This window comes from Fonsecaea nubica (genome assembly GCF_001646965.1).
Source record: "Fonsecaea nubica strain CBS 269.64 chromosome Unknown Scaff87, whole genome shotgun sequence".
Taxonomy (NCBI): domain Eukaryota; kingdom Fungi; phylum Ascomycota; class Eurotiomycetes; order Chaetothyriales; family Herpotrichiellaceae; genus Fonsecaea; species Fonsecaea nubica.
Window position 1 is genome coordinate 1 of NW_019173760.1, and position 14,874 is coordinate 14,874.

At 52.4% G+C, this 14,874-nt stretch overlaps 3 protein-coding genes across 3 annotated transcripts; 2 read left to right on the forward strand and 1 right to left on the reverse strand.

The window, feature by feature from the left end:
• Nucleotides 1-329: 329 nt before the first annotated feature.
• AYO20_09418 (hypothetical protein) lies at nt 330-2,429 on the reverse strand (the record flags this gene model as incomplete). The annotated part of the gene is made up of 1 exon (XM_022647688.1): nt 330-2,429. One exon carries the CDS (start codon nt 2,427-2,429, stop codon nt 330-332), a length of 2,100 nt encoding a protein of 699 aa, XP_022496297.1.
• A 3,430-nt stretch (nt 2,430-5,859) lies between these two features.
• AYO20_09419 (hypothetical protein) lies at nt 5,860-6,869 on the forward strand (the record flags this gene model as incomplete). The annotated part of the gene is made up of 6 exons (XM_022647689.1): nt 5,860-5,965; nt 6,023-6,045; nt 6,101-6,138; nt 6,188-6,325; nt 6,379-6,641; nt 6,709-6,869. 6 exons carry the CDS (start codon nt 5,860-5,862, stop codon nt 6,867-6,869), a joined length of 729 nt encoding a protein of 242 aa, XP_022496298.1.
• A 761-nt stretch (nt 6,870-7,630) lies between these two features.
• Nucleotides 7,631-14,700, forward strand: AYO20_09420 (hypothetical protein; the record flags this gene model as incomplete). The annotated part of the gene is made up of 9 exons (XM_022647690.1): nt 7,631-7,826; nt 7,895-8,085; nt 8,143-9,108; nt 9,179-9,253; nt 9,455-9,596; nt 10,121-10,727; nt 10,774-11,839; nt 12,681-12,777; nt 12,836-14,700. The coding sequence occupies 9 exons, from the start codon at nt 7,631-7,633 to the stop codon at nt 14,698-14,700; spliced, it is 5,205 nt and encodes a 1,734-aa protein (XP_022496299.1).
• Nucleotides 14,701-14,874: the final 174 nt, after the last annotated feature.

Below are 14,874 nucleotides of genomic sequence, written 5' to 3' on the forward strand. Positions count from 1 at the left end.
AAAACACGTTGTATTGAGTGTTTGTCAATAGATTGTTGTGTCGAATATTCGCCAAAACTGTCATTGTTAAGATACGTTTGGTTTTTTTTTTTTAGGGATACGGCGAACACCGAGCTTTACACAGAGTGGTTTTTCGGCAGCGTCAGATGGGTTGAAGAGACAGGAGTACTGTACCGGCTCCATTCGCGCGTGCGTGTGTTCGTGCGTGCTTTCTTCCGCGGGGTATATATGTATATTCATATCCAATTCCACTTTCCAATGTCCAATTCCGACAGATACTTGCGTAAAACTCACGTTGTACAGTAAGCAAGAGGCACGGTTGGCGTGAGCTACAACTCCTGCTGCTGTTGCTGCTGCTCCGCAACCTCGTGCAATCTTTGCTCCTCGGCCTCGTCGACAAAGTCAAACGGTCCTCCGTAGTTCCTCACCTCGTCGTCCTCCTCGTCCCCGACCCCCATATTCTTGGTGGTCCCTTCTTCCGGCCCGTGCCATTGTCCGTGTTCATCCCACAGTCCGACGCGCGAGTAGAGCCCCGTCTCGGACCCGCTCATCCAGGCGAACCTGAAGAACTCGGGTTCCAGGGAATCGTCCGTGTCGCCCCGTTCGTGCCGTCTCTTCAACGTCACGCCATCGGGGTCCCAGTATAGTTCTTCGTCCGTGTACCCGCGCCACCGCTCGACGTCGTTGATCAGGATGCTCACGCCGTCGACCCCGCTGTCCTTGGGCAGTGGCCCCCAGTTGAATGTAATGTTGGAGATATCTGGCGCCACGACGGCTGTCACATTGGGTGATTTCGCGCCCCACCACGACCCGGGCGAACCGCTGCCGCCACCCCCGTTCGCTTCCCCCAGCGCAGCGGGGGTTTGGATGATGGATGCGAACCCCCAACGCGCGATCCCGTTGATGAACAGGCCCAGCAACAATCCCTGGTAGGCTAGACAGGCGCGTGTCTGAGTGAATGTTCCAGGCATAAAAACCATTGCTAAAATGTAATGATGGATCCTCAGTCGTAGGTTGGGTAGTAAGAGGAAAATGATCAACGTCAGAACCATGGCTCCGTAGATGGCGAGGTATTTGGGCATGTTGCCCGAGATGCGGATGAAGTGGATTTGCGAAATGACGATGGCCAGGATGATGGTGACAATAAGGGCAAGGGCGAATGGAGCGCCGGGTTGTGCCAGGTCGCGTGGTGTCAGCCGTTCTATGGGAATGAGGGGGGCGAAAGTATAGTTGTTCAGCGCGCCGATAAAACAGAACCCCAAGTACAGCACCGTCTTCTCGATCTGGGCAGTTAGGTCGCGGAGCAGTGGCAGCGCGGCGACGCGATAGAGGATGACGGTGATGAACGACGCGGGAAGGAGACGTTCCACCAGTTTGCTGATTGCTTCGTAGACGTTCGCGGTATTGGGCGGGTCCGAGACGAGACCGACGTGGAGAAACATGACCACGAAGGTGCTGAAGAAGAAAACAGCAGGCGAGGTGGTGAATATGGAGAGAACAACCAACGCCACAGCCGTGACCACAAAGAGAGGCCATCGCGAGTCCGTAGGGCATGTGGCTTGAGCCGCCGAAAGGCGTTGGAAGGTGAACGATCGCGGGAATGTCCCCAGAAAGCTCGTACTCTCAATCCCATTAGCCTTGGTGGACGGGAAGTTTGTGTGAGATCCGATGAGCGTGGCCACTCCGCAACCGCCGGAGGCTTCGGTCACGATGCCCGCGTGAATGGCGGCCTGGCATATAAAACTGTCTGCTCGATAGACAGGCATAGAGTCGGGTTCGTCAGGTCTGGGCCCGCCCACGACCAACCCTTGATACCGCAATGACTGGTTCCCAACAATGTGTTCTTCCAGGAGATGAGTGCCTTTGCAATTCGCAGGACAGCGGAAGGTCAAATGCGCCGACGAGAACGGCCGACACATATTCCCATTCAATCCGCATCCATTGCCTTCGTTCCAGAAACTGGCGCCGCACCACAGATTACTCGGCTTGCCGTATCCCTTGATGAACCCAGAGGTAGAGTGATTCTTGAGCATGAGCGACCACGTAAGAAACCAGCAAACGTAGAGTGCCATGAGCAGGATGACTCGGTGTTTTTTCTTCGGCGCATATCTATCCAACAGTCTGATAGGCGCTTGCTGAATCTTGGGGTATATTGGCTCAATCTTGAGAACTCGGGGAGGAACCGGACCCTTTACCCATGTTACGATTGCCCTGCCCGCTTTTCGCAGAGGTAGGGGCACCCATTTGTACTTGAAGGAATTGGCCGATTCTCGTAGCCACACAGGGATCGGGAGCGCGGTCGAGGAGGGTGAATCCGGGGTAGACTGGACGTGCAACTCTGGGCTTCGGGCCCCAAGCGCTGTCTCTTCATCCGAGAGAGGTAGAGTCTCGGATGCGGGATCATCTGCGTTGTCGCGATATCCGACCATTGCGGCGGACGAGGGGTATAGGAATCAGAGGGTTCGAAGGTACACAGGTTAACAATTCCGCAGTAGCTATGCAAGAGAAGACATTGTGATACAAGGCAGAAGAATGGGACCAGAAGCAGGTCAGGGGACACGCAAACAACCCAATGCTAAGAATAAACGAGGCGTGTGACTGAGGATGAGAAGCGAATGAAGCGGGTTGAATGCGCGGCGTGTTTGCTGACGCTGGCAGAAAGACACCGCCGAGATCATCTGCGGCCTCGGCTGCCACACTCCACATTCTATACTTATGCGCCGCGATAAATACCCCAGGTGTAGTTCTCCAGTGACTTCTGATCGATAATGTATTGTCTTGATGTTGACAACCTCCGCCATCATTGCTCCCAAGCAGGTTCGGTACACGATTATGCCTACTGTCCCTACCAGCCCACGAGGCTGAGCATGACCGGAAGCTTGCGGCAAATGAGGCTGCCAAGAGCAGATCACGACCGAGCTATCCGGTAACTTCTTCAAGTCTGAGATGTCACCAATGTGAGGCTGCTGGCACGTTGACAGCGCGGACACTGCTTCCAGTCAGAAAGTATCGAGTGCAATTGGAGCTCTACCTACACAGCATGTTCAAATGTGCACTCTTGGACTTCTACGTAACTGTGGCGAGCTACAAAGTTCCCCTGCTGATCAAGATGCGGTATATTGCACTTCTTGATGTGAATCTGGCCGTCGACTCGACTCTTGAAGTCCTTCCGTCATTCAAGGTTGTGTCAACAGGACGGTGCGTAGCGGCGCCTCATGTCTCATGTGCTTGCCTCCAAGGTTGTCGAAGTTCTGGTGGGTGTTAGCCATCCATAGACACATATTTGGGAAGTCTTGTTTTTGAGGTTTGGCTGCTGGCTGGAGTGGTAAGCGATGTTTTGCTTGGTGTTGAGGGACCCACCAGTCCAGAACCAGGGAGGACATCTGGAGAGATACGAGGGCGCGCGCTAATTTAAATGACAAATGTTACTTACTGTGATAGAAGATTTTCTGAGCTTATAGGAACCCATACCTATCTCCTAGCTACAAGTCAGAGTTAATAGGCGGTAGCCTAGTCTATATTTTCAGTCATGATAGGCGCTGTAGGTACCGAGGATTGAGCTCCGATATCTCCGGGGCCCGCTGTAAGGGCAACGAAAATAAAGTCTGTTGTCTTTTGATCGGCTAGTCATTCTATTACTTTCGTTGACAAATATGGCATCATCTTCCAGGCGACCATCTCTACTGGATCGACCTGATGAGTTTTTCAGTCATAGCGATATTGGCAGGATGATTACTCCCTTGCATCGTTGAGATGGACGAGTCACTGGCAGACTCAAGCGAGCCGCTTCCTTGCTGGACTTTACTCTTGTGATGGCGGCTGGCCGATTATGCATTCCGAGTGTAACCCTTGGCTGGTCTGCTAGCTCTTAGTGACGGAGACATGAATACCGTGATCCCCAGCCAGTCTTGTTATTCGATCGACCTGAGGGTAACTGTAAAAGACGACACGAGAAGGACTCAAGGGCGGAAGATAAAACCGCTGAGAAGAGGTCACGAGCATAACGGCAGAGAGGACATGGTTACGGACGGGGAACTGTGATGATGGAGAAGGTAACGTGGAGGGCCGCAGATGGGGCTGGTCACAGGTGTGAATGTCATTGGGTGAGTCGGCGTGGAATGCCGCAGTCTTGCATATTGCAGAGTGTCGACCATGGCGATGATGGAGAAATTGAACGAGGAGAAGAAGTCCATGTTGGACGCGACCTTCTGCTTTCATACATGGACGTGGACTTGTCGTGACTAGCTGTGCATTAGGAGACGAGGGTTCACCAGTGGTGAGTCCTCGAGATAAATGATGAGTCGGATGGAGGCGCTTCCCGCCTACGCGTCTCTTAGCTGCCAAGTCTCCCCCACGCGTCGTCGAGAAAGTGAATATCCAACCAGTCAAGCCAGTCAAAAATTGCACAACCTCGTACAAATCCTGACATGGATCCCCCATGTTGCTTCTACCCGAGTGGTCCACAGCAGCAACGGCTGCTCGTGTTTACAACCTTCAAGCCACGATTCAAATCCGACCACAGTTCCTGTTGATGGGCCTAGAACACCAACGACTGAAGACAAGACTCGGGTATTGCCTTGGTCATGCCATGAGGTGACCCTTCTCCTACGTAATATCCCACCTACGCTTCCAACAAGTCGCCGGCATATGTTGGTATTGATGTTGTCTGTGATACACGTCAAATCACATCCGGAATGGGTGTGGTGCAGCTACACTGTCGCAGGCAGCTGTAGCCTAGAACAGATCTTCCTTGCAAACTAGCTACAAATCGAAAAGGATGGTCAGCAAAAGCAAAAGACCTTGCATATCAGGATCCAACTCGAAGCAGAAGCGCTCCCAAGTTCCCCCAACCGTTGAGACCATCAAACTCAATCAGAAATATCATGCTCGTTGATCGACAGCAGCCCTAGAACAATGTTTACACCAATAGAACATTGATCCTTTCACTAAGCCATCTTGTGTGACCAACTGGGCCACATGGCGTGAAATCAAATCAGGCTGTCCGTGATGTGCCACGCCGCAAGAGGTGGGAGATACACAACGCAGCCAGCCGGAAGCAGACAGTCTTCAAATCCCCATGCATCACACGTTACACCAGGTATTCGGGAGAGCAGAGGGAGCATGCAGACCAGGGTTCACAACCGCGACACGAACTGGATAGACTCGGATCTGCGCTTCGCAGAGAAACGCAGAGTATATCTCGAAGCAAACAATGCAAGTCCCTTCAAGAATGACTCTAAATACGTCTTCTCATGGACGTCTCCATCATTCCTCCTCAATTAATGTCCTCTGAGTCCTCTGAGGCTGATGTCACTCCCAATGGAAGATCATGATCCCCCCACCGAGCCTGATCCTGATCCTGTAGGGTTGATCACGCCTTTGCTGTTTACATGGCTCCGGTCAAATACTGATATCGCGTGCCAGGACCCGCCCATAGGCGCCGCGGATGACGCTGACTCGGCACTTGGAGATGTAAACCTTCAACCATGTCAAAACAGAGATGGCAAGCTAACATAGCACTCAGGAAGATGATCTTCTATCCACGTCGTCTTTGACTTCAAGTATCTTTGATTACATACAAGAACATGGGAGGACATACAACGCCTACGGCGAGCGAAGTACGTCATTGAAGCACGGATTTACCTGAAACTAATTGTCTTCAGCATATGTCCTGCCCAACGATGAGGTATTGGTGTTTTGCCCCGTTGTCACCTGACAGGTCGGAGACCACGGTGCTGATATCATTGTCTTGACAGATAGAGCTAGATCGTCTAGGTACAGTATCTCGCAGTGGTTCCCTCTCCATCACGGGTTCGCTAACGGTAGGTCTGACTAGACCTCCAACATCATCTGCTCAAGATGACCTTTAACAACAAATTGTCGACCTGTGGGGTGGAAAAGACAAGAGATCTGCACCATGTGCTAGATGTCGGCACTGGGACGGGCATCTGGTCCGTCGAATACGGTAAGGGAATACATCTCCCCGATCCGAGAAGGGAGGGCGACTGACATGGTGTCAAAGGTGACCTTCATCCGGAAGCCATGGTGAGTTGACGCTGCCGCCTTGGAACCCACGTGAGTGACATTTGACAGAGGAAAGGTGCTCGGGGTGGATGTCAGCCCTGTGCAACCGACGTAGTAAGTCTAATCAGACTCCCGGTCTTCGTCTGCTCATTTTGACAAGTAGTGTTCCCCCCAACGTGAGGTTCGAGATCATGGACGTCGGGCAACCATGGGTCTTCGGCTACCAATTCGATTTCATCTTCAGCCGATTCATGACAGGTGCTATTGCAGACTGGAGGCAGTTCATTCGGCAATGCTACGAGTAAGGGCGAGAGCCAAACTCAAACTTGTCGTTGGTGCTGATAGTTCGCACAGAAACCTTGCCCCGGGAGCGATGCTTGAGGTTCAAGATATATCGTTCCATCTCACGTGTGAGGACGGAACCCTTCCCGCAAATTCTGCATTGGCCAGATGGGCAGCTTATATGCTCGAAGCGAGTAAGCAGCTGGGGTGTCCCCTGGACAGTGTTGAGTCAGTAAGGGGAATTATGATTGAGACGGGCTTCGTCGACGTGGTGGAAACACCCTACATTTGGCCAATGAACCCATGGAAGAAAGAGTCCACCCTGACCAAGATCGGTGAGCCTGCATCAATCTGGCCCGGATGTGATGGAGCCGAAGATGCTCACGAAGCCGACTTCTGCAGGTATCTGGACTTATCACAACTTCACCACCTCGCTGTCCGGCATCAGCCTGGCACTTTTCACACGAGGTTTAGCGTGGACAGCAGATGAGCTCGAGGCATTTCTGATCGACGTTCGCAAAGACATGAGGAACACGAGGTACCATGCGTTCTGGCCCATGTGAGCAACCCCTCCGTGTTCCGGCGCTGTGACATGGGCGAGACTGACGGGTGAAACATCAGATACTCCATCAGTGGGACAAAGCCCCAATAGCCGATCGGGACGCCAAAATGTTGTACGCCAGCAGATGTGGTTGGCATCCAGCAGGTTTGCTGCTTAGGACTAACACATGTTTGCCGGGTAAGCGAGCTGAAGGACTTGGGGAAACCTGGCGGTAGGATTTGACTTGTAGGGAGGTAGTAGCAATAACTTTCTGGGCTATATGCAGTCTCGCTGTTCGGTGACGAATAGTAGAATCCAGGAAACATCTCAAAGGGCGGGTCCAGACCCAGACAAATCGAGGATGCAGTGAATGTGTGAAACGCAACTTCTCCCCCCGGTTGGTACCCGTTTAGCTTTCCCTCGTTGCCGTGAAGATTCGCACCCGCAGGAACCTGCAACCAATGCCACTTCATCCTCACTCGTTACTCACTGCATGGTCACCGACCAACAGACCAACGCTACTGCAACAGACCCGTTTGGGTGCCGCCGTTTGACATCTGCTGTACGACATCTTCCCCCAGACGTGGCTGTCAGTCCTTCCTTATCTCGTCTTTTGCTTCTCACAGTGTGATCCACAGTAGGGAATCGGCACCGTTGCTCATCACGGAGAGCTCCCGCAAGAAAGGGCAATCACGTACGATGCGAGATCCGATCTGAAACTCTCCCCGCGGTGAACACAAGTTGGACATCACATCTATCTCTTGTACTCCCCAGGAAGCAAACATGCTCGCCCTCGCCTACCTTGGTATTGGGCTCGGGGTCTACTTGATCTACTCGTTCGCAAAGACCTTTTACGACTGGTACCGCCTGCGACACATCCCTGGTCCCTTCTCCGCGGGGTTTTCAAAAGGATGGCTGCTCAAACACACTTGGGATGGGTCCATGTACATCGAGTCTGCGGAACAATGCTTCAGATATGGTACAACCCCGTCGAAAGAGGAAGGGGGGATTGCCAAAATTCACTTCTGGCTGACACGTAACTCGTAGGTTCCCTCGTTCGCATCGGACCGAACGACCTCATTACATGTGACCCCGAAATACTCAAGACAATGGGTGCGGCTAGATCTCCGTACCGTCGATCTGACTGGTATGATGCCCTTCGAGTCGATCGTGATAACATTCTCTCCGAGCGAAACGAGGAGAGACATGCGATGCTTCGCGCCAAGATGGCCCCTGGGGTATTCGAAGAGAAGCTGTGTCCCAAATTTGGTCGTGGGATGCTGACACTGTCATAGTATGCTGGCAAAGAGAATCCCACCCTCGAGCAGTCCATCGACGACTGTATTGCAAAGCTTGTCGGCCTCATCGAACGCAACTATCTCTCCACCCCGGAAGAATTCAAACCAATGGATTTTGCACGGAAGGCACAATACTTGACTCTCGACATCCTCTCCACCATTGCCTTTGGAGGAGCATTCGGATACCTTGAGAAGGATGAGGATGTATTCCAGTATATCCAGACAACCGAAAGCTCCATTCCGGCCATGATCTTGTGTGCAGCGTTTCCAGGCTTGTCCAAGGTCTTTCAGTCACCATTGATGAGGTTTCTTATGCCGAAGGATACTGATGCATATGGCCTGGGTAAAATTATGGGAGTGGCAAAGGAGGTGGTAGCTGAAAGATTCCGACCTGGAGCAAAACCACGAATGGACATGCTGGGATCATTCCTTCGACATGGCCTCTCACAAGAAGACGCAGAAACGGAGACCTTGGTCCAAATCCTCGCCGGTAGCGACACCACAGCATCAGCGATACGTGCGACGATGCTTCATATCCTCACCAACCCGCCGGTTTTGGCAAAACTTTTGACCGAGCTTTCGTCCGCCAACATCTCCGATCCCATCCAGGACTCGGAGGCCCGCAAATTGCCGTATCTCCAAGCTGTGATCAAAGAAGGCTTGCGCATTCACCCCCCCGTTACAGGGCTCCAGTCCAAGTCTGTGCCGCCTGGGGGAGACACCCTCAACGGGTACTATGTCCCAGGAGGAACGAAGATCGGATATTGTGCATTTGGCCTGTTCCTAGATGAGGGATTGTGGGGCCCCGATGCTAGAGTATTTCGACCCGAGCGATTCCTGGAGGGGACGCCGGAGGAGATCAAGCGCAAGGAGGCTAACGTCGACATGGTATTTGGGTACGGGAGGTCGTCGTGTCTTGGGAAGAGCATTGCGTTCATTGAACTCAACAAGGTCTTCGCGCAGGTAAGTTTGGTGCCAGACTCGCTCTTTTAACGATTGCGTTCCATCAGTTTCTGACCTGCCTCTGCTGTAGCTTCTTCGGAATTTCGAGTTCACCATTGTCAACCCGCAGCACCCCTGGAAATCCTTTAGTGCAGGAGTCTTTATTGTAAGCGACATGTGGATGCGGGTTACGAAGAGAGAACCACCAATTTGAGACTGCATCTTCCACGGCATTGCACATCTTGGAATGCAACGATGGGCGTGATGGACAATGACATCCAGAACATAATGAATGACACAGGGTTATGCTAATGATGGAGAACTGGAGTTTATGGACTCGACATGCACATACTCACTAGCGGCCTAGAAAATCAATACAGCTGCCCACAAATCATCAGAGCATGACGATGTCCGCATTGGTAACAGCACCAGGACTCCCAACATCTCTCGACCGAGACTCGTCCCCAAAGGCGCGGAAGGTCAAGATGCCGAAGAGACGGGGATGCTGAGTAATAATATACCAGCACCAGCCAGCGAGCCAGTACCAGGGACGGGGCGCCTAATTGCGCTAGCCTCACTCCAGCAGGCACCGGCGGAACGCGTCTTCCGGTGGTCAATGGACCTTTCTTATCGCTATCGGGGTCGGCAGTCGGGTTCTGGCCGCAGGCCATGCCAGTGTCAAATAGTCATCGATCAATGCAACTGGAACTTCTTGATTACAATTCTCCCGCTGACTGGAGTTTCTGAGTTGTGTTTGATTTTGGACTCTTGGGTCCTTCTTTGGTGACTGAATTACCTTGGACAGAACTATCGCTTCAGCCCGACAGCCCCAACACTGTGCAGCCATGGCAACCAGCACTGACAAACCTGCGCCCAAGGACATGTCCCATCTCTATTCGCGGGTCACCAAGCGGCGTGCTGCCAGCCAGATGAAGGCTTTCTATAAATATTTTGCTATTCCCGGGATCGGAAACCTTGCTGGAGGCAAGTTGTCGCTTTGACCTTGAGTCTGTGGCTAGCTGACCGTTACCAGGACTTCCAAACCCAGGATACTTTCCGTATGACACGTTGGAAGCATCCACGGCGCTCCCCGATCGGTTCAAGCCCACGCCCAACAGGCCTGTCGACCCCCCCGCGTCTGAGACTGCAAAGATATGTCTCTCAGAAGCTCCAACAGCCTCGCGCGTTCTTGTTCCCCACGATTCCGCCGAACCAAACCTCCTGCGCAAGATCGATCTGACCACCGCTCTGCAATATGGCACCGCTCAGGGATACCCGCCCCTCTACAGTTTCATACGAGACTTTGCACGCACAAATCTCCATCCCAATGTGCCCTACAAGGACGGACCAGACGTGATTTTGACCTGTGGCTCTACTGATGGATTTTCGAAGGCGCTTGAATGCTTCAGCAACATCTGGGACGAGGAAAGAGATTGGATTCGAGAACGTGAGGGCATGCTATGCGAAGAGTTTGCGTACATGAATGCCATTCAAGCCGCTAGGCCTCGAGGGCTCAATGTGGTCCCAGTGGCCATGGACGACGAAGGAATGGTTGCGTATGGCAAGGGAGGACTGCAGGAAGTCCTGGTGAACTGGGACAAAAACAAGGGCAAGCGACCACATTTGATGTATACTGTGACGTGAGTGCCATCTTGACCATACTATAAACTGCACTAACAGGAACAGAATGGGCCAAAACCCAACCTCTGGATTACTGTCACTAAAAAGGCGGAAAGAAATCTATGGCCTGTGTTCAAAATACGACATCATCATCATCGAAGACGATCCGTACTGGTACCTGCAATATCCTTCGGCAAATGAGCTGTCCATGAGAAACAGAGGTCAACTTGTCTCGGAGAACTTCCCCTCAGACAGCTCATACAACTACAACACCGCCTCCGGTGGCAAATCCAGTGGTTTTCCGTTCTTGGATAGTCTTGTCCCTTCATACCTCTCGGTTGATGTGGATGGAAGAGTCGTCCGACTAGATACTTTCAGCAAGACAGTTGCTCCGGGCTGTCGATTAGGCTGGATCACAGCCCAGCCTGAAGTGATTGAGAGAATCCTGCGTATCACGGAGACAACCACCCAGCAACCCAGCGGATTCGTTCAGAGTATGATTGCGGAACTCATCATCGGGCCCTCCCACGATGGTGATCCCGGTAAAGGAGGTAGCAAGGATGGTAGGGGATGGAAGGCGGACGGCTGGGTTCGATGGCTCGAAGGCTTACGGGGCAATTACGAACGACGAATGCAGATTATGGCGTCGACTCTGGAAGAAGGGAAATATCTGATTCAAGAGTCAAAGCCAAAATCAAACGCCTTTGCGCCTGATGACCTTGAATACGAAGTGGTCCACAAGACGCAGCTGTACGATTTTGATTACCCTATGGCTGGCATGTTCCTTTGGTTGCATGCACGATTTGAAACACATCCTCTCTTCAACGAGGTCGACCATCAACGACTTTCCCAAGCGCTTTGGGTGTGGCTTACTACCGAGCCGTACCTTGTTCTGCTGGCCCCTGGAAGCATGTTTTGCCCTACGCCCGAAATCAGAGAGGAGAAAGGTTGGCAATACTACCGACTCTGCTTTGCCGCGGTGGATGACGATGTGGTGCGCAAGCATACCGAAAACATTGTGGTAGCCTTCCGGGATTTCTGGGTCATCGACGATGTCAAGGTGATTGACAAGCTTCTGGAAGATGACGAGGATGTACAGAGGAGATTTGCTGAACTGGCGATGCAAAACCAGGTGAGTGTTTTCTGCTGGTTTCGATAATAGGGGCGCTAACGAAGCTGTTACAGGGGGCATTTGCGGTGAATCCGATCATGTGTTGATGAATATGAAATGAGACGTGGCCATGTTGAAATAAGACTCTACATGATGTACGACACTTTTGTTCGAGGAATGGATATTCGCTACCTAGAGACTTCGGGTATGTAGCTATGAGCCATATATCAAGTTCATGATAGACAATGTGGAAGTTGGCAAGGAAAGTAAGATGTATGGGCGCAGGCTGCTGGGGTGGTGATGGGGCCTGTTACTACTGAGTGCCTGCGGATGATGATTGTCTACGAGCACGTGCACTCACGTGCTCGATACTCGTACTTCCTCGCTTCGGACTAGGATTTGCTTGGCGACTGCAATCCACTGAAAAGCTCCTCCTTGTAAGATGATCATCATCATGTCTCCATTTCCGATCATCTCCAATTGATCTCCCCTCGTGCTCCTGTCAGCCCAACGACGCTGGTATGTTGTGTCGTGTGCCCAGCCGCCATCCAAGGAGCTAGAACAACGCCTTGCTACCTTACAAGCTTTGCCCGAGCTCAAGCTCCGGAGCAAGTTGCTTTGGGGCTGCTGGTAAGCTTCAAGTTGTGGTCCAGGTCAGCCACTGATGATTCAGGCCTCGATCATGCCCTCTTTCAGCCTGGCAACCTGTGAGCCTTTCCATCCTCACACCATCCATCTGACCTGGCACTCTGGGTTCCTTCGTCTTTCCTCTCCCGCATCTGGCAGGGCTATGCTGCGGCTACCTGCAGTAGCAGCTCCGATGGCCTTATGCACCTGTACTACCTACCACCTTGGATCTTAGGAGGATGAAGCGAGCACCACTCTGCAGCTCCTGCACATCTTATACCACAGCGTGATAAAAGCTCCGGCCGCCCCGTTATTCCCGCCTCGCCCGCAAGGTGAGATTGTTCATATCGTCGTGAAGCTATTGTCGCTTGTTCTTTGGAAGTCATCTAGGCTCTCTCGAGGTGTCCGCCATGCTGCTCACTTCGCTAATTGCCCTCGCCGCGTTCTTGGAGCCTTCTTGTTCATGCGACGACCATGATTGGACATCCCCGGTCCTGGGAGGCTATGTCGACCACGACTTGATGAAAAGACATGACCTGGCCAAACGGATCCAGCCAGCCGCTCTTCCTACCCCGCCGCAACAGATCAAGGACCTGCACTGGGGTCAGGTCAATTTCCTTCACACCACGGATACCCATGGCTGGCTCGCGGGCCACCTGCTGGATGACAATTACAGTGCCGACTATGGCGATTTTGCCGACTTTGTGCAGAAGATGAAGGCCAAGGCGGATGTGCTGGGCGTCGACCTACTCCTCATCGACTCGGGGGACTTACATGACGGTACTGGGTTCGGAGATGCGACGGAGCCCAACGGGAAGCTCACGCTGCCCATATTCAAAAAGCTACCGTACGATTTGCTGTCAATTGGCAACCATGAACTCTACACGACAGAAATCGCCAATGACACATATCACAACTTTGCTCCGAACTGGGCCGGCCGCTACATTACCTCGAATGTCGAGTTCAATCTCACTGGTAGCCCCACGCCCTTCTCCGATCGCTATGCGTATTGGAAGACGAAGATGGGCGTCCGGATCATGTCCTTTGCCTTTCTTTTCAATTTCACCGGTAATAGTAATGCAACCATTGTGACCCCAGTTGGTGATGCGGTCAAACAATCTTGGTTCCAGGAACAGGTCAAGAGGACGGATATCGACATGTTTCTGGTCGCGGGACATATCACTCTTCGGAACTCTCCAGAATGGGGGCTGATCTACGCGGCCATTCGCCAACATCATCCTACTATTCCCATCCAGATCTTTGGGGGTCATCGACATGTGCGTGACGCCGTGGTCTTTGATGCGTCGGCCGTGGGTATTGCTTCGGGAAGATATTGCGAGACAGTGGGTTGGGTTTCGGTCAACGGCCTGCCTAGCGCTGTCACCAAAGCGAAGTCGCCTATGGGAAATGCCACTAAAATCACCCAGAAACCCTCGGACGTACCTGGGGTCAAGGCCAATCCCAACTCCACCTTGTCCTACTCGAGACAATATCTTGACTTTAACCGTTACAGTTTTGAATTCCACACCAACACCAATGAGCAGACATTCAATTCCAGCCTGGGTGTGACGATCAGCAAGAACATCACCGCGGCGGTGGATAGTCTGCCAGTGTTGACCAACAAACTCGGCTGCTGCCCGGATAACTACTATCTCGACCGGTTCCCCATCAGCTCGAATCAAAGTCTATTCAACTACCTCACGAATGTTGTCTTTCCTGCGGTCGTGGTCGCTCCTAACCGTACCGATCAGCCGCGCATCATCCTCACCAACACTGGTGGTTTCCGCTACGATTTGCTGAAGGGACCGTTTACCATCGACAATGCCTATCAGACGAATCCGTATCAAAACTTTTGGCTGCGCATGACTGCCCCTTGGTCCTCGGCAAAGAACTTGCTCTCGAATATGCAGACCGACAAAGTCTTCAAACGCGCCCCGCTGCCAGTCAATGCCACCACCTTGATTAAGACACCAGGCTATGTCACCAAGGACGACTTTGGCAACGACGGGGACAATATCGTGCACATCAACCAGGGCTTCTCTTCTTCTCCACATTACGTGCAAGCCAATGTCAGTGTTGGAGCCAACACCTCGGATTCGACGCTGGTCGATGTCTACGTCACGAGTTTCTTTTCGGCGGCGGCGGGGAAGTACTTGAGCGGCAACACCAGTGACTGGGTCAGTGCAGATGGAAACTTTTCGAGCTTTGACACGTTGCCCCGAATGGCACAGCTACATTGGAGTCAGGATTGTTGAGACTGATGTGTAGACGGAGTGCTGCGCGAGATGAGTAGAGTACACTCCCTTATGAGCGATGGCCGCAGGTAATACTAGAGGCTAGAGAAGCCAGAGAAGATAGATAATAAATGTATACACGCGTGCCATGTTCCAAGCTTGCACATCCCACAACGTGTCAATGCGGACTTTAGG